Genomic DNA, 25,471 nt, shown 5'->3' on the forward strand with positions numbered 1-25,471 from the left:
ATGCCCCACTTTGGCACAACGGACCAAAATATCGACCTCAGCCGACCTGATCTCTCCGAAGAACCCAGTCCAGTGTATTTTGTATGCCTGAGGCACCAAGTATTACCATAGGAAGAAGAGCAAGTGGCAACGAGCCTGAAGATAAAGCGCATCTCCAAATACTTTCGCCTCTTTGTTGCCATTCTTGCCACAGGATCTACTTCTCCCTGCAAATAATCTCCGATTCCCAATCCGTCCCTGACCCCCCACTGCTGTCGAAGGTCCTCCCTCCCCTTTCGATTTCTCGTCCTCTCTACACCGGTTATCTACCATCCCTCCCCCACTCCCGCCGACGTCTTCTCCGCATCACCGCAACATCACCAAATAATACAACTCTCACACTCGTCCACAATTCCACATTCTTGACCCGACTTTGTACCTTCGCCCGAAACCATACACACAACTGTCACAATGTCGTCCATGACCCAGAACCGCCTTTTCCGCGAGTACAAGACGCTCTCGACGAACCCGCCGGACGGCATCACCGCGGGGCCGGTCTCAGAAGATGACATGTTTCACTGGGAGGCACTTATCCAGGGCCCCGAGGGCACGCCCTACGAGGGCGGGATATTCGCTGCTGAGCTTAAGTTCCCGAAGGATTACCCGCTCAGTCCGCCGACGATGAAGTTTGTTGGGGGTGGGGTTTGGCATCCGAATGGTGAGATATACTTTCGTTTTTTTCCCGTAGGTTTGGCATGGGATTGAGGACAATTTGACTGACTGGATTTGTTTTGTTAGTGTATCCGAACGGAACGGTCTGCATTTCTATCCTTCACCCGCCTGGCGATGATCCGAACCACTATGAGCATGCGTCGGAGCGGTGGTCGCCTATACAGAGTGTTGAGAAGATTCTTATTAGCGTTATGAGTATGCTTGCGGAGCCGAATGATGAGAGTCCCGCGAATGTGGAGGCTGCGAAGATGTGGAGGGAAAGGAGAGCCGAGTATGAGAAGAAGGTGAGGGAGGAGGTGCGGAAGGGGTTGGGGTTGTAGGAGACTTATTTCCTACAGTTGACTGAGTGATTTATTGTCGTTGGAAGGGTGGTAGACTTGTGCTCTTATATTCTTGTTGCTGTCGCTGCTTAGTGCATGCATAGCTTGTCTATATCCTCCTCGTGCATTTGCGTTTGGGATAGGCGTTGGGTGGTATTCTTTCTTTCTATCTTATGTTCGAGCCAGAAGTCTCCGGATATGTCTAGACTGGACTCATCCTCAGATCACTCAATACAGTATCCATAGATACACATTCATCATGACTGCATTCTCATCTCTCGGTTCAACCACCCCTCAATTCCACCAACACGCTCATACAATATCTCAATCTCAGCCTTGACATTCAACATCAACATCCTCTGTAACTCGACCCTCCACTCCCTCTCTGGGCCGTCAACAGCCCAAACGGGACTCCTACTCAACATCGAAACAATCTTCTTCCTATCTCTCTTCGTCAATGGCATCAAGGCCTCATCACCGTCGAGCCCTAAGCCTTTCACCATCTCGGATGTGCGTAGTCCCAGCCAACGCAGACATTGAAGATTCAGTCTCGCATTATCCTGCGTATGCGCCATAGAGCCGTACTTGTATGTTGACATTATTGCCATGCCGTCTGGGTCGCCGTCGACCAGGGCGTAAAAAGTTGGAAGGCATGCTTGTGCTTGTGTTTGTGTTTGAGATAAGGGTATACTGTCGAGGATCCTGCGGGCGAATGCACGGGTGCCGAGGTCTGGGTAGCCTTTGCCCTGGTGGTCTCATTACTATACGCTTCGTACTAGAGCTGGGTGCATAAATTTACTGTTATCAATATTCCTTTTCCTGCTGCGGCACTGAGATGGAAGTTGTCGCGTGCGAGGCAGCGGAATACAGCCTGCTTATTATATTTGTGAATAACTTGTCCTTGAGAAGAGGATCGACTGTTTTTGGTCTAGAGCGTACCTCTTTTTCGATGATCAGTACCCATTTCACATCTGAGATGTCGAGCTCGGCTATATTCTGAACTCTTGGTATAAGGCAATCCTGTTTTGGGTTATTAGCGTTACTGTTGGATGTAGGTCTTAGGGCTGCTTCTCACAGTCGTTGAGTTCCGTGCATTAATGACTTCGCCTCTTGTGGTTGTTAACTGATAGTATCCCGCCACGAGTCCCTTCGCTGCAGCCTCCTAGTTATCGAGGTCAAGATAGAAGAAAGTATAGATAGGAACGGAGCATTGAGAAGTACCACGTTCAAGTCCGCTCTCTCAACCCCGATTGTCAATGCCAGCTCGTCAATAAACCGGCCAACAACGCCTTGGGACTCGAAGTACTCGGGATCGGTGTAGTAGATATCCCTGTCGTAGCAATGTGTCAACCGCTGTAAAAGCCAATTTCGAGGTCTGGTGGAGTGCGGAATCCCCTACCTAATCGAGATCAGCAGCCCTTTATCCAACGCATCGCGAACAGCAGAGAGGATACGTAGAGCAGTGGCTACAGTAACAAATAAAACCAATCAGTATTCTTTTTTTCACGCGGGATCGTGGTTTCCGGTACTGAATCTCCACGCTTCATATGCATCTTTCCCGGGGAACGAATATGTAATGGTTGTTTCTGATTGTCCACTTTGGAGAGCTCCAGTCGACGGGTCTAGTCGATAGGTGGTTGTGGCATTTACTGCTCTCCGTTTCAGTGTGATTGTGATGTCTTCAGCAAGGGAGAGCTGAGTCAAGGCTGTCTCGAGAGTATCATCGAGATACTTCTGAACGCGAGCTCTGGGAGTAGTGGAAGTGTTGTTGAAGGGTGCAGAGAGGGTGGAGGGTGGAGGGTTCATCGTGTTAAAGCTAAGATTGCAGTACTGAAGGCATGGAGAGAGAGATGTGATTCTAACTGGGCGAGCTTTTGGAAATCAGCTCAAGTTGGGTCTCCCCCAGCATACGGCCTTGGTGCAAGCAGTGAAGATGCGCACGTTTTCAGGCTCTTCTTCTACAGAGATGTCCCACAAAAAAACTATTGATGAATAGTCGCTCCGCTGTGTAACAGTATAACTGATAGAGCTGGATTGGAAACCTAAAGAGTGTAGGATACTGTTACAAAGTCACATGCTACACATTGTTGTATAGCTGAAGTTTATCTTTAGTCAGGAACATATATAGAGGAGAGCGTCCGATTGGTGAGGCAGCTGCAGCTGCACTGGCCACCCAATGGTCTGTACAGATACCTAGTGTATTAGTATTAGATAACCTCGCTTTTCGGATTTCTCGGGCTCCGAAGATAAATGTGTTTACCTGACGGGTCATTTCCAGTTCAAACCATTCAGAAGCAATCGTTGCCTGGAAGCATCATGTGATCGACGACGGTGCAACACAAGGGACGGTGAATGACTAAGCAATCAATAGATCTCCAGATCTCCTTTCCACCATCTTTCCCTCTTTATTGCTTGTCTGCTCAATTGCTCTGTTGCCTGCTGGCTTGATTGTTTGATTGGCCGTTGCGGTCTTGAAACTCTTTGTTTTTCCTGTTCAGCTACGCAGACAATGTCAAACAAGCACATTGCGCCCTGGAGAACGGAAGCGAAGGGCCATCTCTCCCCTGACGCTAACAGCGACTCCAAAACTGACTACTCGAGATGGCGTTTGCTGGACGATGATGGTCGCCAGACATGGCATTATTTGGAGTCGGATGAGGCAAACAAAGAATGGCCTCAATCAATAGCGGATAAATATTTCCTGGGCCTTCCAACGGTACGCCTATTTTTTGCGACTGTATGGTCTGATCCTAACTTTCCATAGGGCCTTCCCGAGCTGCCAAAAGTCAAGACTCCATTGCAATGCGCGGAGAATGGCTTGGAATTTTTCTCAAAGTTACAGCTGCCCCCAGGTAATTGGGCATGCGAGTATGGCGGGCCAATGTTTCTGCTCCCTGGACTCATTATTACTTACTATGTCACCAACACTCCCATCCCCCCAGAGTATGCGACTGAGATCATACGCTATCTGTTTGCTCGCCAGCACTCGGAAGATGGCGGTTGGGGTCTGCACATCGAAGCTCACAGCTCTGTCTTTGGCACAAGTATGAACTATGTTGTGCTGCGTATTCTGGGCGTCAACGAGGATGACCCTCGAATGATCAAGGCCCGCGGTCTGCTGCACAGCTTTGGCGGCGCCATCTACGGACCTCACTGGGCCAAGTTCTGGTTGAGTGTTCTTGGTGTTATGGACTGGGACTGTGTCAACCCCGTTCCTCCAGAGATCTGGTTAGTGACTTCTAAGACAATCGATGTCTGGGCTAATTACAAACAGGCTGCTTCCCGACTGGGTACCTTTTGCTCCTTGGAGATGGTGGATCCATATGCGTCAAGTGTTTTTGCCCATGTCATATATATGGTCGAAGGAGTTCACTCACCCCTTGACTCCTCTCACAAAGCAACTGAGACAGGAACTGTACACACAGCCATACGATTCCATCAACTTTGCGAGACACAGGAACTCAATCCACAAAGCTGACAACTATTACCCAAAGACATGGCTCTTGAATACTCTCAACTCATTACTCGTCAACGTCTGGAACCCTGTTCTTCGAGTATCATACATCGTCAAGCGTGCAGAGGACTGGACGTGGGAGCTAATCCAGATGGAGGACAAGAACACCGACTATGCCGGGCTTGGTCCTGTCAATTGCCCAATGAACATGATTGCATGTTTGATTCATGATGGACCGGATAGCTATTCAGTACGGCAACACCGGGAACGACTACATGACTATATGTGGATGAAAGATGAAGGCATGTTGATGAACGGTACGAATGGTGTTCAAGTTTGGGATACCGCTTTTATCACGCAGGCCATCGTCGTTGCTGGCTTCGCAGACGATCCCAAATGGCGCCCGATGCTCACTCAAGCGCTGAAGTTCTTGGATGACCACCAACTTCGCGAGAACGTCGATGACCAGGAAAAGTGTTACCGCCAACACCGGAAAGGTGCTTGGCCTTTTAGTAACAAGACTCAGGGATACACTGTCAGTGATTGCACTGCGGAGGGCCTACGGTCAACAATCCAGCTCCAGGAGATGCATGATTACCCGAAGATGATCTCTAAACAACGCATTGAGGACAGCGTGGACTGTCTTCTCCTGATGCAGAACCCATCTGGTGGCTTCACTGAGTACGAAACCACTCGAGGTTCGCCGAAGATCGAATGGCTCAATGCCGCTGAGGTATTTGGCGGTATCATGATTGGCTACGACTACCCCGAATGCACCACCGCGTCAGTCACGGCGCTTTCTCTGTTCAGCAAATTTTACCCCAAGTACCGCGCGCAGGAGATTAGGGCAGCCAAGGAGAAGGCTGTGAACTACATTAAGCGGGTGCAGAGAGACGACGGCAGTTGGTACGGATCGTGGGGTATCTGCTTCACTTACGCCGCTATGTTCGCTCTTGAGAGTCTCGCCAGTATTGGAGAGACCTACGAGACCAGCGAGTACTCTCGCCGCGGCTGTGAGTTCCTGCTTTCCAAGCAAAAGGAAGATGGAGGCTGGGGTGAATCATACCTCAGCAGTGAGAAGCACGTCTATGTCCAGCATGAGAAGTCACAGGTCTGTCAGACAGCCTGGGCCTGCCTTTCTCTCATGGAAGCTGGTTACCCCCACAAAGAGCCGCTCGAGAAAGCGATGAAGCTTATGATGTCCCGACAACAACCCAATGGTGAATGGCTACAAGAGGCCATTGAAGGTGTTTTCAACCAATCTTGGTAGGTTCCTCTTTGTTTCAGAATTTCAGACTCCAGCTAACAGACCTCAGCATGATCTCGTACCCTAACTACAAGTTCTACTGGCCTATTCGCGCTCTGGGCTTGTACAGCAAGAAGTTTGGAAATGCAGAGCTGCTGTAAGCTCGAATGATAGGGCAATGAAGTAACAACTAGGCCATGAGCATGTATAACAGATCATATAATGACTAATAAAAATATAATGGGTTAAAGAACATTGAAGCCAACAAGGCAGGAGTAAACAATTGGACCGCAATTATAGGCCGACTTACATAAGCGCTTCCCCGCAGGTTCAGCGAAAGTAGAAAGTACTGGAAGCGCCATTCAAACACTCACAAAGATCTTTGAAACCCCCCCATTTATCTTACACCTTTTCTGTCATTACCATATTCTACTCTCACTTTACTGAGTTATTTGATCTGTTTTAAGGAAAACCAGATCTTTTAGCTGACCACAACACCACCCCAAAAAACAACACAGCTGCCCCACCCCGATCTCCAAATCTCCATCTCGTCCCTCATCAATATTCGAAATGAACGCCGCATCCGAAGGCGACGCTGCCCTTGTCCAGGGCGACATCATCGGCGCCCTGCGGCACTATACCCGAGCGCTCGTCGAGCTCCCCCGCGCCCCAACCTACTACATCAAGCGGTCAACAGCCTACATCCGATACAAGCCCACGGGCGCCGGCCCGAATGTCCACTTTGCGCTACGCGATGCTGAGATTGCGCTGACGCTCGCGCGTGAGCGCGCGAAGCGCGATATAATCATGGCGGCGCAGATGAGGAGAGCTATTGCGCTTTGGTCATTGGAGCGATACGGCGACGCAATGTTTTTGTTTGGGCTGCTTGAGGAGAAGGTTCTTGGGAACAAGGGCAAGGAGGGGGAGGAAGGAAGCGCGGCTGATAAGGTTAAGGATGTTATGAGTGGGCCGAAGGGGTCGGGGCCTGCGAAGTCCCTGGCACAGGAGCTGCCGATTTGGTTGATGAAGATTAAGTCGAAGTTTAATGGGTTGGATGAGGGGGATGAGCGGAGAAAGATTACTGTTGAGGAGGTTGCGAGTGGTGTCAAGTTACCCTCGGAGAAGCAGTTGAAGGCCCAGCTTGAGGCGCTGAAGGCTGGCAAGGTTGATGGTGAGGGGACCGCGGCTGCCGGTGTCAATGCTGGCAAGAAGGCCGAGGGTGTGAGCGCTGAAGCTTCCAAGGAAGATAAGCCTGCGGCCCCTGCTTCTGCGCCGGCTCAAACACCAGAAAAGATCAGACATGAGTGGTACCAGTCGAACGACTCTGTTGTTGTGACACTCTACGCTAAGGGAATAGCCAAGGAGAGCGTTGAATCAGAGCTCAAGGGTGACTCGGTATGCATGCCCTCATAAATCTAACTATCAACAAAACTAACAAACGATTTAGGTGTCCGTACAATTCCCTCTTCCATCCGGGGCAGAATACTCTTTTGATCTTGATCCCCTCTTTGCTCCTATTGACGAATCAACTTCCAAGCTCACCGTTTTCGGCACTAAAATCGAGCTTGTCCTGCGCAAGAAGACGCCCGGGCAGAAGTGGAGCTCTCTTGAATCTACCTCAACAGACATTAAGCCCTCTACCACAACAACCACAGCTACAACCTCTATACCTGCACCAACACCCGCACCCGCAGCATCCGCTCCCTCCTACCCAACCTCCTCCCGCCACGGTGCCAAAGATTGGGACAAGGTCGCTTCGACGCTCACAACTAAGAAACTGAAGAAAGCCTCAAAGTCCAAGGCGGAGAAGAAAGAAGACGATGAAGACAACTCCGATAACGAAGGCTCCGTCGACTCTGAATACGGCGGGGACCCTGTCGATGGGTTCTTCAAGAAACTGTATGCCGGTGCGGACGATGAGACGCGGCGTGCGATGGTCAAGAGCTTCGTTGAAAGTAATGGGACTTCGCTCAGCACGAACTGGAGCGAGGTGGGTAAGGGAGAGGTCAAGCCGTATGAGTCGAAGGATGATTAATTTCATTATACCTCTTGTTGGGCTTATAAGAGTCTGTTAGGATCTTTTGTCTAGTTTGCATGACCGCAATGCCCATTATTTTTACTATTCAGATAGCGATGGAGCGGGTGTTTGTCTTGGGAAAATCATTTGGTATTTCTGTTTGTCCTGTTATGGTATGAGAATGATAGCTCTGGTTATAAGGTTACACTTTGTTATGTACATTTTGTAAGCATGTAAGCTGCTACGTATCGTCGTTTCTTAACCCGTAACGCCATTAATCCTTTTGTTTTGCCTCTTTGGGTCCGTCCAAAACACCTTCCAAACAACAAAAAAAAGAAATCAAGAAACGACCATCGTCGGCCGCGGGCGATCCTGATACAGGAAGAACTGGATAAAGATACACATATCCAAAAACAACGTTCCGAAGCTCCCAATCAACCAGGACAGGTTAACAAGTATATACCGCCCATAAATACTCCCGACCTCGCCGGGCTTGCAGTGACGGGGCCGCTCGCAGACGGGTGAATATGCCAGGATCGAGAGGACGTAAGTCAAATTCCCGATGCAGGCGAAGAGGAAAAAGAGTAACGACACCCCGTCCGTAGACTTGCGCTTGTAATTGAGGAGAATTTGAGGGAGGCGAGAGCCAAGATAGAGCACTGCACAGAAGTACCCGAAGACTTGGCCCCAGAGGTCGAAGGAAAGCGTGCTGTCGTCCGCACTGTGGGTTTTGTGTTTGTTGTGCTTGGTTGGCGAGGGGCGGCTAATGTACCAGCCTAGGATACCGGCGGCACATACGAGTGCAACGGCGGAGAGGTTGAAGAGGGCGGTTTGCAGCGCCGAGCGAGCTTTTGTCTTGCGAGGTTGTGCTGAGGTTTCGATGAATGGTGTTGCGGGGGAGAGGTGCGTTCCGTCTATAGCGCGGGAAGCAGAGTGTCTGCGAGTGCGGGTGGATAGAAGTGGCGCTGAGGTTTCGGCGCCACTGGGGTCTCGCGAAGCAGAGGCGCCAGATTGGTACGCGTGGTGGACATCTTGCGGGTGGAGGAGCGATGTTTGCTCTGTTGGCTTTCTCGAGATGACTGGGGATGGGGTCTCGATTTCGTCTGGCTCTTCGGCTTCAGATGAGGAAGAAGTATCGTCGCGGAGGGTGAAGCCCCGGTAGTAGAAGCATTGTCCGAGGAGCACGATGTCGGCGAGGGTATAGTAGACCGCTAGGATGATCATTGTGGGCAGGACACCCTGCAGCACGGCACCGAGGATATTGAAGACATCTCCTGCGAGCCAGACGACTAGGAAGAGGAGCGAGAGGCCATCTGCGGAGCCACGGCGGAAGTTCTCGATAATCTGCGGGGAGAATACGACGACCCAGCAGGCAATTGAGATGGACCTAGAGAAGTTAGCTGTGTTCCAATGATCATGGGCACAAGGTAGGTGTCGCACCCACAGATCCCACTCAAGGCCTCCAGGTTGACATTGAGATTCTGGGGAGGGAACATGTTAGATCAAGGTTGGGCGCTATCCCAAAGGACTGAATGACGTGCAATCGGGAGGAAACAAAGGGAAATCCGGGGGTTGAAGGAAAAAGTCGATTCTTTAGGGCTCATGACGTAAGGTGCGCTAGTAAGTTGTCGTTTGGTCCTGAGTTACAGGTACCAACCTCGACTACTTGAACATCTCAGCTCAGATGCAGCTTGAGCCAGCTCAGTCTAGGTGTAATTTCTTACATTGCTATACTACAGAGTCATAATTTTCGGTTGTATAGGTACTTGCAGCGAGAAAAGAGCTTTAGTTACCTCTCTTTGAAAGTACACATCATGTGATCGCTCCACTTAGTCAGGGTGTGACGTGAGGACGACGAGCTTCCCTCGATCGATGACCGACAAATTCCTCGCCAATTGAGCATTTCTCTTTAACCTTGCAAATATGTGTTCTAGATGACGGCTCCAGCAATCCGAATCCCCTTCACCGGCCCTTTGCCTCCTCCCATAGTCGTCCCGCCGTCGGCCAGCTCAGTGTCTGGAGCCATCGATGCCTTTCTCAACTTCCTGACCGCTGCGCCGTCCCCTTACCTCCGCGGAATCGATGTCGGGCGAAGCTCGCAGACCGTCCTTCTAACGGGCGCCGGTATCTCTGTGGCGTCAGGACTGTCGGATTACCGAGGCGAAAACGGGACGTACGTTACGAACAAGACATATCGGCCGATCTATTTCCACGAGTTTGCGACGCGGCATGAGTCTCGAAAGAGATACTGGGCCCGGAGCTTTGTCGGATGGCCCGGCTTGTTGAAGGCGAAGCCGAATTCAACTCACTGGGCCGTCAGAGATCTCGGCGCGAAAGGTTACATTAGCTCTGTGATTACGCAGAATGTCGACTCGTTCCATCCAATCGCCCATCCCAAGATTCCGTCGATCGAGCTACATGGGTATCTACGATCGATCGTTTGTCTGAGCTGCCGGAATCAGTTCCCGCGATCAGAGTTTCAAACATCGCTTGAGAAGCTCAACCCAGCCTGGGCGGAGTTTCTGGCTAAGATGGTGGATATCGGAGCTCTCAATACAGACAATCCAGAGGAGCAGAGACGGAGGGGTCTAAAACTCAATCCTGATGGAGATGTTGAGTTGCCAGAGGCACCGTACTCCACGTTCCGCTACCCCTCGTGTCCGACTTGTCTCGAGAAACCTCCAAAGCTGCAGGATGGGACCAGCTCCAGGGTCGACGTCGAAAAAGATGGGGCTTGGCTGCCGACATCGACGGCGGGTATCCTGAAGCCTGCAGTAATAATGTTTGGCGAGAACATTGAGCCGCCAGTGAAGGTGGCTGCAGAAGAAGCTATTGATGATGCAGGAAGGCTGCTTGTGCTCGGTACCTCGCTAGCCACATATTCTGCATGGCGTTTAGTGGAGAGGGCTTACAAGAGAGGAATGCCTATTGGCATTGTAAATATTGGAGGTGTGCGCAATGAATCTGTGCTGCTCAGAGAGTTGGACAAGGGCAACGACATTTTGTCGCGCTATGCCCGCTGCAGCCTCAATTCGGATGTAATCCTGCCGTATATCGCGTCTCAACTCCCGCATCTGCATTAGCATTTGAAATCTAAAGTATTTGATACATAGATCACTATTGTTAGAAAATACAGAAGATCTAGAAGATCATAGTCAAGATCAAAGGCGTTATCGCTGGATAATTATAGCAAGACCAATGACTCAACAGTGTAAGTAGGCGCCGGGCGGGACGAGACCGGCCGGGGTTGATGAGTGGTCGGGACGTTGACTTGTCGCGGGGCTCAGCAATCCCGCCGCGACTGAATTAATTGACGCAAATTGACATGACTTCATTAAATGATCCCCGGCTGCACTCCTCTTCTTCTGCCTCTGATTCCTCCTTGCTAGACCTCGTCTCGAACCTTGCTTCGCCAAAATCCTTTCTCTTCAACCCTCAACACGCTTCTGCCCCTCCTTCGTTCCCGTCCCGGCGCGCGCCAACAATGGATAAAGCGCAGCAACCCAGCTCTTTCCAGCAGTTGGAGAAGGTGAGTCTGGCGTGATTATCCTCTCATAAGAATAACGTGAGGCTGACTGCTTTTTTCTCAGCTCGGAGAGGGTACATATGCCACCGTACGTTACGCCTTCGCCAGTTTCTTCACCGAGACCTTTTATCCACGAAGTCTTCACTTCCATGTGTTTTCTAACAAAAACAGGTCTTCAAAGGTCGAAATCGGCAGACAGGCGAGTTGGTCGCTCTGAAAGAAATCCACCTCGATTCCGAAGAAGGAACGCCTTCCACCGCCATCCGCGAGATCTCGTTGATGAAAGAGTTGAAGCACGAAAGCATCGTATCGCTCTACGATGTGATTCACACGGAAAACAAGCTTATGCTTGTGTTCGAATATATGGACAAAGACTTGAAAAAGTATATGGATACCCGGGGCGACCGAGGACAGCTCGACCAAGCCACCATCAAGTCGTTCATGCACCAACTCATGAACGGCATCGCCTTTTGCCATGACAACCGCGTTTTGCATCGAGACCTCAAGCCACAAAATCTCTTGATCAATAAGAAAGGACAACTAAAGCTGGGCGATTTCGGACTTGCCCGTGCATTTGGCATCCCTGTCAACACGTTTTCGAATGAGGTTGTTACGCTCTGGTATCGAGCACCTGATGTCCTTCTCGGCAGCAGGACGTATAATACAAGTATCGACATTTGGTCGGCTGGTTGTATCATGGCAGAACTTTACACAGGCCGTCCTTTGTTCCCAGGAACAACCAACGAAGATCAACTGCAGAAAATATTCCGTCTCATGGGGACGCCGTCCGAGCGCTCCTGGCCTGGCATCTCCCAACTACCAGAGTACAGAGCCAATTTCCACATTTATGCGACGCAAGATCTTGGCCTCATTCTTCCTCAGATTGACCCGCTCGGTCTCGATCTTTTGAACAGAATGCTCCAATTGCGGCCGGAGATGCGCATTAGCGCACACGAGGCGCTCCAGCATCCCTGGTTCCATGATCTTCCCCAGATGCAGGCACAACTGCAGCAACAGCGACATCAACAGCAACAACAAATGGCGGCGTATGGAGGGATGATGCCGCAGCAGCAGGCGTACTGATTTACATTTCTTTCCATTTGTTACTTTGAGATTCTTTCTGTTTTGTTTTGTTTTCAAGCATGTTTACTATAAGGCAGGCTAGTTTAGAGGAGAGCACGGCGTTAGACACGAAGGGTAATGAAGCATGAACTGAGACTTCAAATATTCGAGCATTTATCATTTCTTTCGTTCTGTTCAAGTGGGCCTCCGCGCTAACGATCGACCTTACAGCTTGCTTGCATGGATCATCAAACAGTCCATGCTCTTGGCCGCCACTTGATCCGAAGAAAGGAGCTTGCTTATTTCCTAGAAAAGGGCGAACTACAATTTGTTTTTCCACAAATCCCAGCGACGATTGGACAGAGCTCATCCTTCGAGGGCACACGACAGGAGCTAGCGCTTGGTCCGATCTGCGGGAAGCGCATCGTCCCATCCAACAATCAGTCAACACATTGGCCAGGTGATCGATCACTTAACCTCTTGGGTCTTTACTCCGGACTCCGGTTCTCTTGTGAGCTGTCTTTTTTTATGATAATCAGCCTACGGCCCTTGCCCTTCACGCCACGGGTGCAGACCCAGTGTGTGCGCTTATTCTTGCCATGTGGAAGATCGCATTGTTTCAGATGGGCCACTTAGCCTGTGACCTGGTGGAGGAGGTTTGGAGGTTTGTTACAGGGATTGTCTCGAGGGCGACAAGCCAGCAACAGCTCCTTTTGCCATTTCAGCTGACCGCTTCTCGCTATGGCGTTTATACTCCCCCGCATTCCCGAGCTTGAATTTGAGATTCTCATGGGCCAGGAACTCCTGGGCCTGCTGTTTGACCGCATTGGCCCGACCTCATCGAGATCCTTGTCGACACCCTTGTCGAAGCTGCACGCTGGAAGCACGCTTCAACGCTTGGCCGCGGCCTATAAATCACTGGGCGAACAGCTCCGAGTCCGGGGGGCAAGACTCGTAATCAGAATTTATAATAATATGATATATTGAGCCGATACTTCCTCCTGCATACGTGCCATCCTAGGAATTCGCCCTTGATCAGTCGCTCGCAGCCGCTGCTCTTCTCTTGATTCTTTTTCTGGGCTTAACTTTACTGTCCAGATGTAATCCATCTCGCTACACAGTCATGTTGCCATGTCTCTATCGGCGGGCCAGCTCTTCGCCATTTCGGCCACAGAACGGACATGCTCTACGGTATCCCTGTTCGCGACCGGCATCATCATTGTCTCCTTCGTTTCCTCGCCCTCTTTTCGCAAGCCCATCAACCGGCTGGTGTTTTACGCCTCGTTTGGTAATATCATGGCAAACGTCGCGACTCTGATTTCGCAGTCTGGCATCTCGGCCGGCCCGAATAGCAACTTATGTCAGATCCAAGCCTTTCTGATCCAATGGTTCGTCATACATAATGGAATACTCGAGGTTTGAATACCCGGGGTTTGGCTGACTGTGTCGCGTCTCAGGTTTATGCCAGCTGACGCTCTGTGGACTTTTGCCATGGCATTCAATGTCTACCTAACCTTCTTCCGGAAGTACAACTCCGAGCAACTGCGGCGCCTCGAATGGGGATACATCGTACTTTGTTACGGTCTGCCGTTTATTCCCGCCTTTACGTACTTTTTCATTAACAGCCCATCTCGAGGCAGGGTCTATGGCTCGGCTATTGTATGCTTACTCTCCTCTGACATTGGACACATGCTTACTGTTATAGCTCTGGTGCTGGGTCTCACCATCATGGGACATTCTTCGCATCGCCCTCTTCTATGGTCCAGTTTGGCTAGTCATCTTCGTGACACTAGCTATTTACGCACGAATAGGCAACCTCGTTTGGCGGCGAAGACGGAAGCTCAAGGAAGCCGGCGGTCTCGACACTACCCTCGACGTATCTATTCCAGATGAGGCACCTTTTTTCAAGATCACAGAGATCCACATTACAACAGAGGATGCAAATGCCATGAGCTCAAGGGCCGCCGGTCCCTCGATTGAACACCCTCCTACCTTCTCCTGCATCCAGTCGCATCGCCCGTACTCTGTTAGTGTCCAGGCAGGCGCAGCCAGTACCAGTGAGGTCCAACTAGAGCCGATACGCAGCGAGGATGGCCCCGACGATGTACCGGAGCACGACCAATATAGCAATTCCAGGACAGTGTCTGACGTAAACGCAGCAACTTGGGCTTATACCAAGTACGCCATGCTCTTCTTCGTAGCATTGCTCGCTACCTGGGTAAGTCATGCTTATCCTTTTGCGTCGTCACTGGAACTTATCTAACGTGAGTTAGGTCCCATCAACGATGAACCGTGTCTACGCATTCATCCGTCCCGAAACATCTAACTTTGGTCTGAATTATGCATCGGCGTTTGTCCTTCCGCTGCAGGGGTTCTGGAACTGCCTAATATACATCAACATATCGTGGCGCTGCTTTAGACCGGCTTTTGCCGCTCTTCGTAATCGTTCGTTTGGACGTTCAATATACCCCGGTGCTGGTCACCGACGACCGTCAAGTGGGACTGAAAGCACCCATCCGTTGACGGCATAGGCTGAAAACTTTATTATGATAACCTTTAATCATCCTTCACGAACAAGAATTTAATTTTGACTATCATTTCAACAAAAACTTAATGGAGCCTGAACTTGTCCAAAGCATTGTAACTGCATACAAAGCACGTGACCGTTCAGTTCATCTGCGCGACGCGACCCGGTCTCCATTCCGCACCCTATCCAGACCCGCGACACAGCTCACTCAACAAACTCCCACACCACCTCTTTCGCCCTCAACCACCCCAATTCAAAACACAATACAGACAGACAATGGCCGACACCCCGCGTGCCCAAGAGCACAACTCCCCCTCCCCACCTCCACCCCCACCAATCGCCCAAACCCCCGGCCCGCGCGTAACCCGCCTCCAAGAAATCTACGCGCAAGCTCTGGCGCGAACATTGCGCGCAAACTCGTACGCTAATTTCGCCGCTTGCTTCCCGACGCCTGCGAAATATGTACCTGCTAGTTTGGAGAGTGTGTGGCGCCAGCTGAATGCGAAGTTGGAGGAGAGTGCGAAGGCGGAGTTTGAGGATATTCTTGTGGAGAGGGATGCGATTGTGCAGTTGAATGAGCTGGATCGGTTAGTTGGAGAGGCGAGGGTTAGGAGGGAACGGGGGGAAAGCGAGGGTGGGGAGGGGGAGGGGAGTATTCCGTATGTTTACATCTCTTGGTCTTGATCTTGGTGAAGAATGTAGATTGGATTGATGGAGACTGACCAATTGACTGGACAGACCGCATACGTTACCGCCGGACGAATTGTTTAGGGCTCATTTGACGCCGCAGTTGGAGAAAACAAAGGAGGTTCTGGACGGGAAGATACAAGGTACAGAAGCGCAGAATGTGGAGCTTGCGCAAAAAGTTCAGGCTCAGCGGGCTGAGATTGAGCGATTGCTAGCCGGGTTGGAGTCTGTGGTTGTAGATGTGGAGGGTGCTGCCGCCGCGGCGACAGAGTATGGAAGTGAGAATAATCTCCGCAAGGAGGCTCTACAGATGGATGAGGAAGTAAAGGCGAGGTCGGACTTGTGACTGACATCGACTTTTTATGATTTCATGACTCTACGACAACAGCATTTCCATGTCAGGCCCGCTGACCCATCCGTCCTCTACCATGTCTTCAGCAACCGCCAGCAGCTCCTTGGGCGCTGTGCTCTTCAATTGAGCTAATTTCTCTTTTTGTCTCTCGATGGCCGCTGCGATTGCCTCCTTGCATGTCCCGTCACGATCCTCGTCGGCACTTCCGTCTCTACGCGCCAATGCCGCGGCGCCTCGATAATACGTTTGAGCGTTGCGAAGGAGCGTCGGGCCGTGTTGCCGGGCCATACCGTGTTCCCATGGTGGGAAACCCAGTCTCCATCTGCTCATTTCTGAGTCGCCTCTTGCTAGGTGGATCTTGGGAAGGTTCTCGGCGTCGGGGAGTTTGGACGCTTTTGTCAATGCGTCCAGGGCAGCTGATAAAGCCTGCCATCTTAGGTTTAGCGCTTTGCTGAAGCTTTCTGAATCATTCGAGGGCGGTTGTTCTGTGGTCGCTGTGTTGAACGAGATTAGCGCATCGGCTTTGGCGCATAGACCCTCTGGGTCGGCTGAGACGTCTACGTCTGCGAAGGAGCTGATAACGGCGGCGTGATATGTCTCTACATCCGTGCGGCCGCTTCGGTATAAAACTTCATTCAGGGCAGCGTTGAATCTCGCCCGTGACAAACTCGCCTCATACTGCCGGTTGGAGCCCTCAACAAATGTCGCGACCTTTTTCTGAAGCAAATCAGTCGAGTACTCCTCGACCCAACTTAGGCCAACGCCCGGGTCATACGCCAGAAGATTGCAGAGCGTTGAGAGAGCGTCTAGTTGCGCAATCGCAGTGTCGACAAGTGTATCTTGGGTCACGGGCTCGACAACCGCAGCCCATTGTTCTTGCTCTGAGTCTTTTGCATCGCTGGCTTCCGTGTCCTCCTGCATCTCTTGGGCAGGCTCGGGGTCAGGCTGTGGTACCTCATCAGATTCCATCTGCCTAATCTGCTCCTGCATCTCAGTAGACTTCAACTCCTGGAGCACAAGGCATCGCTGGAAAAGTTCTATCGACTCCTGCAGAAATTTGGCGGCTTGGTTGAGATTCTCTTCGACAGGGCGTTTTGTGTCCGTGATCGCCTCAGCAAGACTCGTGAGCACTTGCGCCGTGTTGAAGAGTGTATCTGCATTGTCCTGCTCCAGTACCAATGCCTCCCGGTGTGAAACTAGTGCTACACTCAGCGCTTCACCTAGCGGCGCTGACAGCTGCGCAGCTAATCTCGGATGTTGCGTGATTTCGTACTGAACTCGAGCCCTAGCGAATAGTATATAGTTAGACTCCGTTCGATGTTAATGATAGACCATGGTCCGCGTAGCATAACATACTTGTTATACGCCAGGTCAAAGGCAGTAGGATGTCTTTGCAGTCCCTCATCGTATATAGCAATAGCGCGCATGAAGAAGCGTAGTGATTTCGCTGCGTCGCCGGCGCGCCATTTCTCTCCGGCCTCTTCTTGCTCGACGCCGACTGTTACATCATCAGCACCACACTTCTTCTAACAGGTAAATAGCGCATACCAGCTAGGAACTCATCGGCTGTCCGAGGAGCCTAATCACAATAAACGCATTAGCATAAAACTGTGTGAGAGAATGAGGGGTGCTGAAGAGAAAACCTACCTGCTGCTGCGCAGACTTCTTCTTCGACTTCGCGTCCTTGAGAAAGGACTTTGGCTTTGGCATGTTCAAATACTCCGTCCGTGATATGTTCAGATATTCGTTGAACTTATTTATTCAATTTCAATAATATCAAAAGATGTCAATGTCGTCCAGCAATTTTTCGATGACAATAACGCCCAACTATCTGCCTTCGTTTGTCCCACCGCTTGCCTGACCGCTTGCGGGGAGGAGAGTTGCCGTAAATAGTTTAGCGTTTATTTTCGGGCTCACTCGAGCCTCGGCATGCCGAGTGCAAGCGGGCGACTAGCAAAAATTCGACGGGGCGCCAACGCCAGCATATCTCGGCTGACAAGTGAGGGGGGAAAAGAAGATAAAAAAGAAAATAACAGTGCATCATCCGTGAATCGAACACGGGCCTCATCGATGGCAACGATGAATTCTACCACTAGACCAATGATGCTGTTGTATGGTATTGTAAACTTTGGAAGCAGGTATATTCTAAGAATTGTAAGGGCTGTAACTTTTTAATATATGACATTCTCTGTGGTAATGCATAGGTAGGGCTGGGTTGCTCGCAGGTTGCTCTCTTGTCTGACTGAAGTTATTGGCTGTCTAGTAGGACTTCCTCGAGTGTCCTATTCAGAATCCCAACGCTTCCTCAAGGGTCTCCCACTTCTCCCCAATCGGTTGGATAAACGTCGAGCTCCTTGATCCCTCACCCATCTCCTGCACTCCATTGACCAGATACAGCGGTGTCATTTCCCCATCATCGCTGAAGAAGATCTTTGCCCTTTCCCTCCTCTGGAGAGTCTGTACAGTCCCATCCGTATATGTAACCGTCGAGTTGAAAGCCTCGTGCATATGCCAGTGCCATGGGCCCTCTAGGTGTCTTGCAAACATATGAGCCCCAACCCTAGGCCACTTTTGCCCATCATGCTCAACGAGGTCTATCATCCAGTGCGCAAGTGCATGCCAGTTCCCGCGCTTGTCCCGCCAGAGGAAGCTGTCTTCCGTCCAGGTCGGGCTGTACTCGGTTGTGTTCCAGGTTTGGGTATGAAGGAGGTTGTATGGGCCTTCGTAGCTGTCTCCTTCGAAGATGGCTAAGTCTTCCACCGCCAGTGCTATTGCACTGGTAGGGTGATCTGCCGCCCGCAGAGGGAAAGGCGAGGGATTCGTCGAATGCGGTTCTTCTGATGCCAGTATGAGCTCGAACTCTGACCATGGCCCACGGATGTCTTGTGCTGTCGAGACGGAAATATTATTTGGCCATCGTGTGTAGCTGATACTGGAGCACTTTGTGCGATTCTCGTTGTCGTCTGCCCCAATGGTATAGAGCAAGTACTTCTCGTCCGCGGGACTCCAAACAACCTGGGGATTATGCCGAAAAGGTTTGCTGACAGTATCCGCGTAATGATACGGACCTTGGGGACCGCTTCGTGACTCTGCGCGGAAGATGAATGAGAATGGCCTCCAGCCGCTTAGACCGCACCCGTCTGCGAACTGCGAAGCAATCAGGTGAAAAATAGCTGGATCCTGCCGATCTTGGATAATTGTTCCGCCCCAGGATGAGTTGCCGTAGTTGCCAAGGTGCGATGAAGCAACTCCGTCTGCTGAGTGGTTGTAGCCGTTATTCTTGAGGGCGGGACGAAGGTCGAGATGTCCGCAGTCAGAGCCATACCAGCCAGGGTCGCATCGACAGGCTTTGGCGCGACAGACACCGTTGAGGCTGCAGCCTTCGTCAATAGTGCATGCTTGGGCTGTTGTTACGCTGATCAGAGTCCAAATGTTCAAGAAGGGGTGAAGTCTCATTGTGACGGTGGTGGATATCCAGGGGTTGTGCTTTTGCGAGGGTCACCCATTTATATGCCTCGGATTCGTTCATTATGAGTAAGACCATATTCGGTTAACAACATGCCGAAATCTGTGTGATTTCCATTGCTCAGTTCGTGAATTCAAAGGTGCCAAGGCCAGCCCTGGGAAATGTTTGGTGGATATACTTCTTGCCTCCTGCTAGGTTGTGCGGGGCCCCGCAGCGCAGCAGCCCAGGTGGAAGCATACAACCGACAAACACGGAAAACTTATGCTCTGCATGGTCATACTCGTGGGAGGCTGGATTACTTTGTACATCGGCTAGCTACATGATCTGCCGGGAAATCATAACGTCGGAACTTGCGGATCAATCATCTAGGAGGCAGTCAAGTTTGGCGGGTATCGGTACACATATATTTAAATGGAACTTGATTTTAGCATGAGGTCACGTCAGTGTTAGTTCTCGAAGCAGGAGCAATGAGCAACGGTTGATCAAGCACAAGCCATCCCCCTGTTTCTCAATCCATCAACATACCACTACTGCATATTGACCATAAAGGTTGAATCTAGTCTCTTGGCCCGTCTTCAGTACCTGAGGTTGCCTTGCGAGTACAGCAACGGGTCTTCGGCGAGACGTCTTAGCGGTTCCTCACGTCATTAGAGTTAGGGCTATAAGCCTATAATGCGATAGCGTTTTGATCTCAGTGTGCTTGTGCAGAAACCTTGTGGTGATAGTGAATTTAACCAGGCGCTATGGAACTATGTGACAAATGGCCCTTCAACAATGCGCCAATATCCATGGACCACAATTGAGCTAATCCAAAAGACAGTACTAACATGCACTCGGGTATCTTTGCTCCAGGGCGAGTTCGGGTTATTTTGTCTAAGAGGTTGCAGATCACTTAGTCTACCATGGCGCAGCCTCCCAACATCGCAGGCAATCGACAACCCCACGTTAAACAAATCGGTGGTTGAGCCAGTAGGGATACTGGGTTCTTCCTTCCATATGAAAAGTAATATCAACTGCAGCGTAGCACTAGACAATGTCTCTGCCCCCGCCACCCCTCAGGAGTTTCCCGTCTCTCTTGCAATGGTGCCAAGCGAGTCGGATGTGCTATGAACCGAGGTGAACCATAAAAACCGCTGAGAAGGGACGTAATGTTATCTATCACCCCTCCGACGACAATCTTTGACAATCGTTGACACTTGCTGACACTAGATGCCACTTTTTTTCAGCCTCGAGCACCTTGTTGGGGGATAGTGAAAGTGTCAACTGATTTAGTGCGGGCCTAGAGATGATGGTTATCTTAAGAGACGGCCCAACTGAGTCAGACTAACGGCTGACGGGGATAGTGTACTCCTAGAGCAGTATAGACGCGGTACACAGCCTGTGTTTACAGAAAAGACGGTTCAGTCGCACAGAGGACTCCGTAGGGTTGAACGAGCGGTCGCCGGAGGAGAGGAATACCCACGCCGGCCGTACGGAGTAAAGGATCAGCGCTTGTTGATTGTGATTTCGATTTGGCCGGGTCAGCCACAGGATACAGAGTAGTGAAGACAGATGTACTCGTAGACTCGCAGCAGTTGTTGTTTGCCACAGGATGATGCGTAGCTGGAGTGGAGAAAATCGCAGGATGCAGGAATCCATGATGGAGCAAGCTGTGAGAAGGACAGACGGTGCAACAGGGATCAGAAACTCGCGTGGCTTTTGGCTGCCGGGACCAAACGGAGCCCCCGACACGTGGCAGTGAGGAAGCCGAGATTGGGGGTTCTTTGTATTTAATTGCAGGACGCAGTAAATAGACGTTTATTTGATATTATCATCCAATCTCCGTCAAGATACTCCGTGCTCTGTACATACTCCGTAGGTTGTAGCGTAGAGACCGCCGCTGACTTCATGGCAGGCTCAGACGGCGACAACGAGGTGGAGTTGATGGTATGATGCAAGCACCCACCAACCTCTCAAGAGTCAACAACCGTCATGGAGAAGGGTCTCAGATTGAATTTCCTGGAGACAAAGAAGAAAGTCAAACGGTCAGGAAACTACACTTGGACGCTGCCCCACTGTGTCCTCAGCGTCTGAGCCCGAGTCCGACCCTCTCCTGAATCCTCAGTCAGTAGTGTGCCTCACCTGCATGTCACTCCGCTTGGCTTGTCCGTCCTTTCCATCTCTCCTCGCTCTCTCCTCTTCAACTTTCTCTATCAAACCCTGTGCCAATCTCCCTACCAATACCACCTTGAACGCTCATTCGCCCCGAAGCTCTCGCAATATCGGTTTCATCTCAGGTACGCACGCGCTTTTCCCCTTTCGCTCTCCATCGCCCACTCCCGCTGCTGGAGGATCCTCCAGGCTTGACTCCTATTTTTTTTTTTTTTGCAGACTGCAGACCCTACTCAACTAGTGAACTTTCTTTCTTGCTTTCCTGATCCATATTTCCTCTCTTCACTTTGTTTTGTTATCGCCCCCAGAGCTTGCCCTGTTATTGAGAAATTCCCAGTTCATATACTCTGTGACTTTACTCACTCTCAAGTGCCTACAGACCTCAAAAATACTTCAACTGCACGTTTGGTCAAAAAGACATGGCGAGACAGTCTTCTCTCGACTCTGAGCGCCCCATTATGACTCAATCCGTAAGTCTATTCTCGCTCCTACTTACATCAGAGCGACACAGGCTGATATTGTGTTTCATAGAACCGCGCCTCCAAGAGATTCTCCACCGTCAGCGGAAGCCCTTCGATTGCGTCCGATGGAAGCCTACCGAGCGGCGACCCCAGAGTCACTGAATACACCAACTTGCGCGAAGGCTTGAACCGCTTGGAAAACAAACCCCTTACGAAGCAGCGATTCGTTCCCAGCGCCGACAAGTCCGACAGCATGAGCAAGCTTGCCCTGGGTGCTAAAGTGGAGCGCGCGCTTGGACGGCGGATGACGGGGCAGGATGCCGTCATGCGGCCCAAGCCTACGATGGACGAGAAAGCCGCTGCCACCGAGCAGACCAGCTCATGAGCTTGCTCTTGCTCTTGGTCTTTCGTCTTCGATATTGAGATACCTTTCTTTGGCTTGTCATCCTGGATTTTGCGCTCATTCGTTAGTTTTTGATCTCTTGCTTGTCCACTGTCTGTTTCACTTTGCGGCGGATATCGTGGATGAAATTTGATGTCTGTGTCTGATGAGAAGTTTGCGTTTCTTATGTCTCTCATACCCTCTCAACCATATGTGCAAGTTATTTCTTCATTTTTGATTGCTCAGTTTTGCGAATTTTCACGGGGGTTTTAGGTCATTCAATGTTAGCAAAACAGATCTGTTTTCCGATGAAGTGCGGATCCATCAACGAGGAAAAATCCCGTGTGTACAGCGTAAACTTCTAGATCTCAGTCTTGCTAACTGACGGAATCAAGCCAATGGCGCGTATCTTCCAAGCTGCGGACGGCAGAAAACCGCGAGGCCTCTGCAAACGGAAGGCGGTGTGGTGTGGCACACTGTAACACTCGTCACTGTCATCAAGACAATTGGAGAACCTCAATCGCTCTTCGCAATTTGACCATTTCCAAGTCCTTCGTGAACCTCCCCTCTTCATTTCTTCTTCTCCATACTCAATTATCTCTGTCCACCTCGCTCCATTTGTAAAAGAGCTCCCTACATACCTCTACCCCCAGCATCAAGCTTCGATTCCCGTGTTCCACTTTGGCTTCTGTTTGCCTCCCAAGACCTTCCCCGATCTCCATTTGATCAATTCAATCGCACAAGAATTTCCTCCGTGCCCACCACCAATCTACCTCAACACAACCTCTTCAGACGCAATTCGTCTCCTCTTCTAGATCTCGGACATTTGCTGTACGAGCTCGCTTTATTCTTTCAAAGAATATTTTTCGATTTTCTGAAACTGTGAGTTGCCCGAGGTCATTTGTGTTCCTTCCTCGTTCATCTTGCCCACCCGGGCTTAGCCGCGATACATACTGATATAAGCCACCTACAGTCAAAAGCGAAAGACATACAGTCGTTGGATCTTTCGCCCTCTTTACGTGTATAGACCTTTTATCGTCCTCGATCTTCTCCGGCCTGTTCTTTAGACTGCGACTCGACCTCTAAAAGTTTCACCAACGACACAATGGCCGATACTCAGATTCCTATTAATGGTACATACCACACACAGCCCGCCTACCCCGACTCATACAACCACGCGCACACTGCCGTCAACAGCGTCTCAAACTTCCAGCCGGCACAATCTTCTACGCCTTCCAATGCCCCGTCCAACGACCAGAAGAATGGCATCTCCAAAGATGAGGTTGGATGGTACTTCGTCGAGCAGTACTATACCAACATGAGCCGCAGCCCCGACAAGCTACACCTCTTCTACTCTCGGCGATCGCAATTTGTCTTCGGCACTGAAGCCGAATCTGTGCCGGTTGCTGTCGGTCAGAAGGTAAACCACTATAAATTTCTAATTTGATGCGATGCTGACTTCCCAGGCTATCCAAGAGAAAATCAAACAGCTCGATTTCCAGGATTGCAAGGTCCGCGTTCTGAACGTCGACGCTCAGGCTTCCTTCGACAACATCCTTATTTCCGTCATTGGCGAGATCTCCAACAAACAGGAGCCCTCTCGCAAGTTCGTGCAGACCTTCGTTTTGGCCGAGCAGCCCAATGGCTACTACGTTCTCAACGATGTCTTCAGGTACCTGGCCGATGAGGAGGAGGTTGCTGATGAGGCAGCCGTCTCTAGCGATGCTGCCGCCGAGGAGCCGGAGCTTCCGACGCCCGCACAGACCGCGGCGGAAACCTCTACGGAAACCGAAGGTCCAAAGGTGGACAGCGAGGCGGCTGTTGCCGAAGTTGATGAGAAGCTTGAGCATGTCGAGGAAGCAGAGAAGGAGACACCCTTGGCTGAAGCCACTCCTCAGACGAACGGAACTGAGCAAGCTGAAGCTGAGCCTGAGCCTGCCGCCGAAGCCGCCGAAGAGCCTGCCCCCGCGGCTGAAGCTGAGCCCGAGCAGCCCGCCGCCGAGCCTCCTGTGCAGGTTGAGCAGGCCCCCGCCAAGGAGCAAGCTCCTCCCGCCAGAGCTGTTCCGAAGACTTGGGCAAACATTGCTTCCAAGATTGGCGCTGTAGTCCCTGTTGTTCCTGCTATCCCTGTTGCTCCTGCTAAGCCTGCTACAGCGGCTGCTACCGCTTCTCAACCTTCTGCGGCAGCTCCAGCTGCGGCTCCAGCTGCGGCCCCTGCTGCTGAGAGTGTCCCCAGTCAGCCCTCCTCCACTGACGGCACCGGCTGGCAAACCGCAGGCCATGACCACAAGAAGTCGCAGGCCCGCTCTGGTGACAACCAGGCCGTCCTCGGATATATCAAGAACGTTACCGAAAAGGTCAACGCGGACCAGCTCAAAGAAACTCTCGAGCGCTTCGGCAAGCTTACGCACTTTGACGTGAGCCGTCAGAAGGTATGCCCTATCATCCTCCATATAAATATTCGCTAACGTATTAGAACTGCGCTTTCATTGAGTTCGCTGACCGTGCTGGCTACAATGCCGCCATTGCTGCCAACCCTCATCAGATTGGCACTGAGCAGATCAAGGTCGAGGAGCGCCGGCCCCGTGGAAACGTCTACGGTGGAAACGCCAACTACGGACCCGGACGCGGCGGTGCAGGCCGTGGTCGTGGTGACCGTGCGGGCAGCCAGGGCCGGGGTGGCTTCCTCCGTGAAGGACGCGGAGGCTTCGCTCCCCGTGGTCGCGGCGGAAATGCCAACGCCAAGGCACGCAACCAGGGCCAGGCCGCATAAATCCCTGACACGAAAAGGTAAACGGTCCAAGCTGTTGACGCATTTTTCTGGTCGATGACTTTCTTCACCTTTCACCCTGTTTCAAGATGCATGCGTTTTGAGTGCTCTTGATCCAGGACATGTATTACTCCCCCACATTTACTGATAATGACATGTGTTATGCGACACCTACCCCTTATCACCATGCATATTAGCGGTTGGAAAAGTCTCATACTCCATTCCATTTCTAGCTGAGGGTTTCATTGGCTGGCACTTTATGATTTTTTTGTTTCTATCATTGTGTTGTCATGACATTTCTTTTTCCTTCTAGCATAGCGAGCTTAATGCCCGTATTGT

The 25,471-nt window shown here is 51.1% G+C and overlaps 12 protein-coding genes and 1 non-coding gene across 13 annotated transcripts; 8 read left to right on the top strand and 5 right to left on the bottom strand.

The window, feature by feature from the left end:
- The first annotated feature begins 96 nt into the window (after positions 1-96).
- On the top strand, positions 97-1,585 carry BDV14DRAFT_183737 (E2 ubiquitin-conjugating protein UBC7). The gene is made up of 2 exons (XM_073770415.1): positions 97-697; positions 778-1,585. Exons 1-2 carry the CDS (start codon positions 451-453, stop codon positions 1,029-1,031), a joined length of 501 nt encoding a protein of 166 aa, XP_073622824.1. The 5' UTR covers positions 97-450; the 3' UTR covers positions 1,032-1,585.
- BDV14DRAFT_212091 (putative meiosis-specific topoisomerase Spo11) lies at positions 1,046-3,065 on the bottom strand. The gene is made up of 7 exons (XM_073776238.1): positions 2,561-3,065; positions 2,431-2,497; positions 2,253-2,361; positions 2,107-2,193; positions 1,971-2,051; positions 1,831-1,902; positions 1,046-1,777 (listed from the first exon to the last, which is right to left on the bottom strand). Exons 1-7 carry the CDS (start codon positions 2,835-2,837, stop codon positions 1,289-1,291), a joined length of 1,182 nt encoding a protein of 393 aa, XP_073622825.1. The 5' UTR covers positions 2,838-3,065; the 3' UTR covers positions 1,046-1,288.
- Positions 3,066-3,291: 226 nt separating this feature from the next.
- On the top strand, positions 3,292-5,982 carry BDV14DRAFT_183743 (terpene cyclase/mutase family protein). The gene is made up of 4 exons (XM_073770416.1): positions 3,292-3,747; positions 3,796-4,259; positions 4,306-5,751; positions 5,802-5,982. Exons 1-4 carry the CDS (start codon positions 3,541-3,543, stop codon positions 5,890-5,892), a joined length of 2,208 nt encoding a protein of 735 aa, XP_073622826.1. The 5' UTR covers positions 3,292-3,540; the 3' UTR covers positions 5,893-5,982.
- A 129-nt stretch (positions 5,983-6,111) lies between these two features.
- On the top strand, positions 6,112-7,952 carry BDV14DRAFT_183747 (co-chaperone SGT1). The gene is made up of 2 exons (XM_073770417.1): positions 6,112-7,126; positions 7,179-7,952. Exons 1-2 carry the CDS (start codon positions 6,302-6,304, stop codon positions 7,764-7,766), a joined length of 1,413 nt encoding a protein of 470 aa, XP_073622827.1. The 5' UTR covers positions 6,112-6,301; the 3' UTR covers positions 7,767-7,952.
- On the bottom strand, positions 7,953-9,479 carry BDV14DRAFT_183749 (PQ-loop repeat-containing protein). Its single transcript, XM_073770418.1, has 2 exons — positions 9,189-9,479; positions 7,953-9,135 (listed from the first exon to the last, which is right to left on the bottom strand). The coding sequence occupies exons 1-2, from the start codon at positions 9,242-9,244 to the stop codon at positions 8,088-8,090; spliced, it is 1,104 nt and encodes a 367-aa protein (XP_073622828.1). The 5' UTR covers positions 9,245-9,479; the 3' UTR covers positions 7,953-8,087.
- An 8-nt stretch (positions 9,480-9,487) lies between these two features.
- BDV14DRAFT_183751 (putative SIR2 family histone deacetylase) lies at positions 9,488-10,908 on the top strand. The gene has a single exon (XM_073770419.1). The coding sequence runs from the start codon at positions 9,683-9,685 to the stop codon at positions 10,829-10,831; it is 1,149 nt and encodes a 382-aa protein (XP_073622829.1). The 5' UTR covers positions 9,488-9,682; the 3' UTR covers positions 10,832-10,908.
- A 58-nt stretch (positions 10,909-10,966) lies between these two features.
- Positions 10,967-12,467, top strand: BDV14DRAFT_154813 (cyclin-dependent serine/threonine-protein kinase phoA). The gene is made up of 3 exons (XM_073766657.1): positions 10,967-11,277; positions 11,339-11,362; positions 11,446-12,467. The coding sequence occupies exons 1-3, from the start codon at positions 11,074-11,076 to the stop codon at positions 12,355-12,357; spliced, it is 1,140 nt and encodes a 379-aa protein (XP_073622830.1). The 5' UTR covers positions 10,967-11,073; the 3' UTR covers positions 12,358-12,467.
- Positions 12,468-13,467: 1,000 nt separating this feature from the next.
- On the top strand, positions 13,468-15,896 carry BDV14DRAFT_193401 (putative cAMP receptor-like protein; the record flags this gene model as incomplete). Its single annotated transcript, XM_073771776.1, has 6 exons — positions 13,468-13,724; positions 13,794-13,995; positions 14,042-14,554; positions 14,610-14,686; positions 15,133-15,522; positions 15,602-15,896. The coding sequence occupies 6 exons, from the start codon at positions 13,468-13,470 to the stop codon at positions 15,894-15,896; spliced, it is 1,734 nt and encodes a 577-aa protein (XP_073622831.1).
- On the bottom strand, positions 15,464-17,698 carry BDV14DRAFT_183763 (uncharacterized protein). The gene is made up of 5 exons (XM_073770420.1): positions 17,550-17,698; positions 17,451-17,481; positions 17,259-17,400; positions 15,602-17,187; positions 15,464-15,522 (listed from the first exon to the last, which is right to left on the bottom strand). Exons 1-4 carry the CDS (start codon positions 17,610-17,612, stop codon positions 15,927-15,929), a joined length of 1,497 nt encoding a protein of 498 aa, XP_073622832.1. The 5' UTR covers positions 17,613-17,698; the 3' UTR covers positions 15,464-15,522; positions 15,602-15,926.
- Positions 17,699-17,938: 240 nt separating this feature from the next.
- BDV14DRAFT_t133 lies at positions 17,939-18,009 on the bottom strand. Its single transcript has one exon. It is a non-coding gene; the product is annotated as a tRNA-Gly (tRNA).
- A 179-nt stretch (positions 18,010-18,188) lies between these two features.
- Positions 18,189-19,358, bottom strand: BDV14DRAFT_212093 (uncharacterized protein; the record flags this gene model as incomplete). Its single annotated transcript, XM_073776239.1, has 1 exon — positions 18,189-19,358. The coding sequence occupies one exon, from the start codon at positions 19,356-19,358 to the stop codon at positions 18,189-18,191; it is 1,170 nt and encodes a 389-aa protein (XP_073622833.1).
- Positions 19,359-21,938: 2,580 nt separating this feature from the next.
- BDV14DRAFT_205243 (uncharacterized protein) lies at positions 21,939-22,365 on the top strand (the record flags this gene model as incomplete). The annotated part of the gene is made up of 2 exons (XM_073774688.1): positions 21,939-21,989; positions 22,051-22,365. 2 exons carry the CDS (start codon positions 21,939-21,941, stop codon positions 22,363-22,365), a joined length of 366 nt encoding a protein of 121 aa, XP_073622834.1.
- A 791-nt stretch (positions 22,366-23,156) lies between these two features.
- Positions 23,157-25,409, top strand: BDV14DRAFT_155456 (NTF2 and RRM domain protein). The gene is made up of 4 exons (XM_073766661.1): positions 23,157-23,244; positions 23,336-23,782; positions 23,829-24,794; positions 24,839-25,409. Exons 2-4 carry the CDS (start codon positions 23,468-23,470, stop codon positions 25,133-25,135), a joined length of 1,578 nt encoding a protein of 525 aa, XP_073622835.1. The 5' UTR covers positions 23,157-23,244; positions 23,336-23,467; the 3' UTR covers positions 25,136-25,409.
- Positions 25,410-25,471: the final 62 nt, after the last annotated feature.

Source organism: Aspergillus stella-maris (genome assembly GCF_047715825.1).
Source record: "Aspergillus stella-maris strain CBS 113639 unplaced genomic scaffold BDV14scaffold_91, whole genome shotgun sequence".
NCBI classification, from domain to species: Eukaryota; Fungi; Ascomycota; class Eurotiomycetes; order Eurotiales; family Aspergillaceae; genus Aspergillus; species Aspergillus stella-maris.

Coding starts and splice junctions, on each gene's coding strand:
- BDV14DRAFT_183737 (XM_073770415.1), top strand. CDS start 451: ATGTCGTCCATGACCCAGAACCGCCTTTTCCGCGAGTACAAGACGCTC. Junction 698..777: donor TGGGGTTTGGCATCCGAATG/GTGAGATATACT, acceptor TTGTTTTGTTAG/TGTATCCGAACGGAACGGTC.
- BDV14DRAFT_212091 (XM_073776238.1), bottom strand. CDS start 2,837: ATGAACCCTCCACCCTCCACCCTCTCTGCACCCTTCAACAACACTTCC. Junction 2,498..2,560: donor ATATGAAGCGTGGAGATTCA/GTACCGGAAACC, acceptor TTGTTACTGTAG/CCACTGCTCTACGTATCCTC. Junction 2,362..2,430: donor GGGCTGCTGATCTCGATTAG/GTAGGGGATTCC, acceptor TTGCTACGACAG/GGATATCTACTACACCGATC.
- BDV14DRAFT_183743 (XM_073770416.1), top strand. CDS start 3,541: ATGTCAAACAAGCACATTGCGCCCTGGAGAACGGAAGCGAAGGGCCAT. Junction 4,260..4,305: donor CCCGTTCCTCCAGAGATCTG/GTTAGTGACTTC, acceptor AATTACAAACAG/GCTGCTTCCCGACTGGGTAC. Junction 5,752..5,801: donor GGTGTTTTCAACCAATCTTG/GTAGGTTCCTCT, acceptor AACAGACCTCAG/CATGATCTCGTACCCTAACT.
- BDV14DRAFT_183747 (XM_073770417.1), top strand. CDS start 6,302: ATGAACGCCGCATCCGAAGGCGACGCTGCCCTTGTCCAGGGCGACATC. Junction 7,127..7,178: donor CAGAGCTCAAGGGTGACTCG/GTATGCATGCCC, acceptor CAAACGATTTAG/GTGTCCGTACAATTCCCTCT.
- BDV14DRAFT_183749 (XM_073770418.1), bottom strand. CDS start 9,244: ATGTTCCCTCCCCAGAATCTCAATGTCAACCTGGAGGCCTTGAGTGGG. Junction 9,136..9,188: donor GCCTTGAGTGGGATCTGTGG/GTGCGACACCTA, acceptor TAACTTCTCTAG/GTCCATCTCAATTGCCTGCT.
- BDV14DRAFT_183751 (XM_073770419.1), top strand. CDS start 9,683: ATGACGGCTCCAGCAATCCGAATCCCCTTCACCGGCCCTTTGCCTCCT.
- BDV14DRAFT_154813 (XM_073766657.1), top strand. CDS start 11,074: ATGACTTCATTAAATGATCCCCGGCTGCACTCCTCTTCTTCTGCCTCT. Junction 11,278..11,338: donor CTTTCCAGCAGTTGGAGAAG/GTGAGTCTGGCG, acceptor CTTTTTTCTCAG/CTCGGAGAGGGTACATATGC. Junction 11,363..11,445: donor GAGAGGGTACATATGCCACC/GTACGTTACGCC, acceptor TAACAAAAACAG/GTCTTCAAAGGTCGAAATCG.
- BDV14DRAFT_183763 (XM_073770420.1), bottom strand. CDS start 17,612: ATGCCAAAGCCAAAGTCCTTTCTCAAGGACGCGAAGTCGAAGAAGAAG. Junction 17,482..17,549: donor AGAAGTCTGCGCAGCAGCAG/GTAGGTTTTCTC, acceptor TATTGTGATTAG/GCTCCTCGGACAGCCGATGA. Junction 17,188..17,258: donor TTTGACCTGGCGTATAACAA/GTATGTTATGCT, acceptor ACTATTCGCTAG/GGCTCGAGTTCAGTACGAAA.
- BDV14DRAFT_155456 (XM_073766661.1), top strand. CDS start 23,468: ATGGCCGATACTCAGATTCCTATTAATGGTACATACCACACACAGCCC. Junction 23,783..23,828: donor CGGTTGCTGTCGGTCAGAAG/GTAAACCACTAT, acceptor CTGACTTCCCAG/GCTATCCAAGAGAAAATCAA. Junction 24,795..24,838: donor TTGACGTGAGCCGTCAGAAG/GTATGCCCTATC, acceptor CTAACGTATTAG/AACTGCGCTTTCATTGAGTT.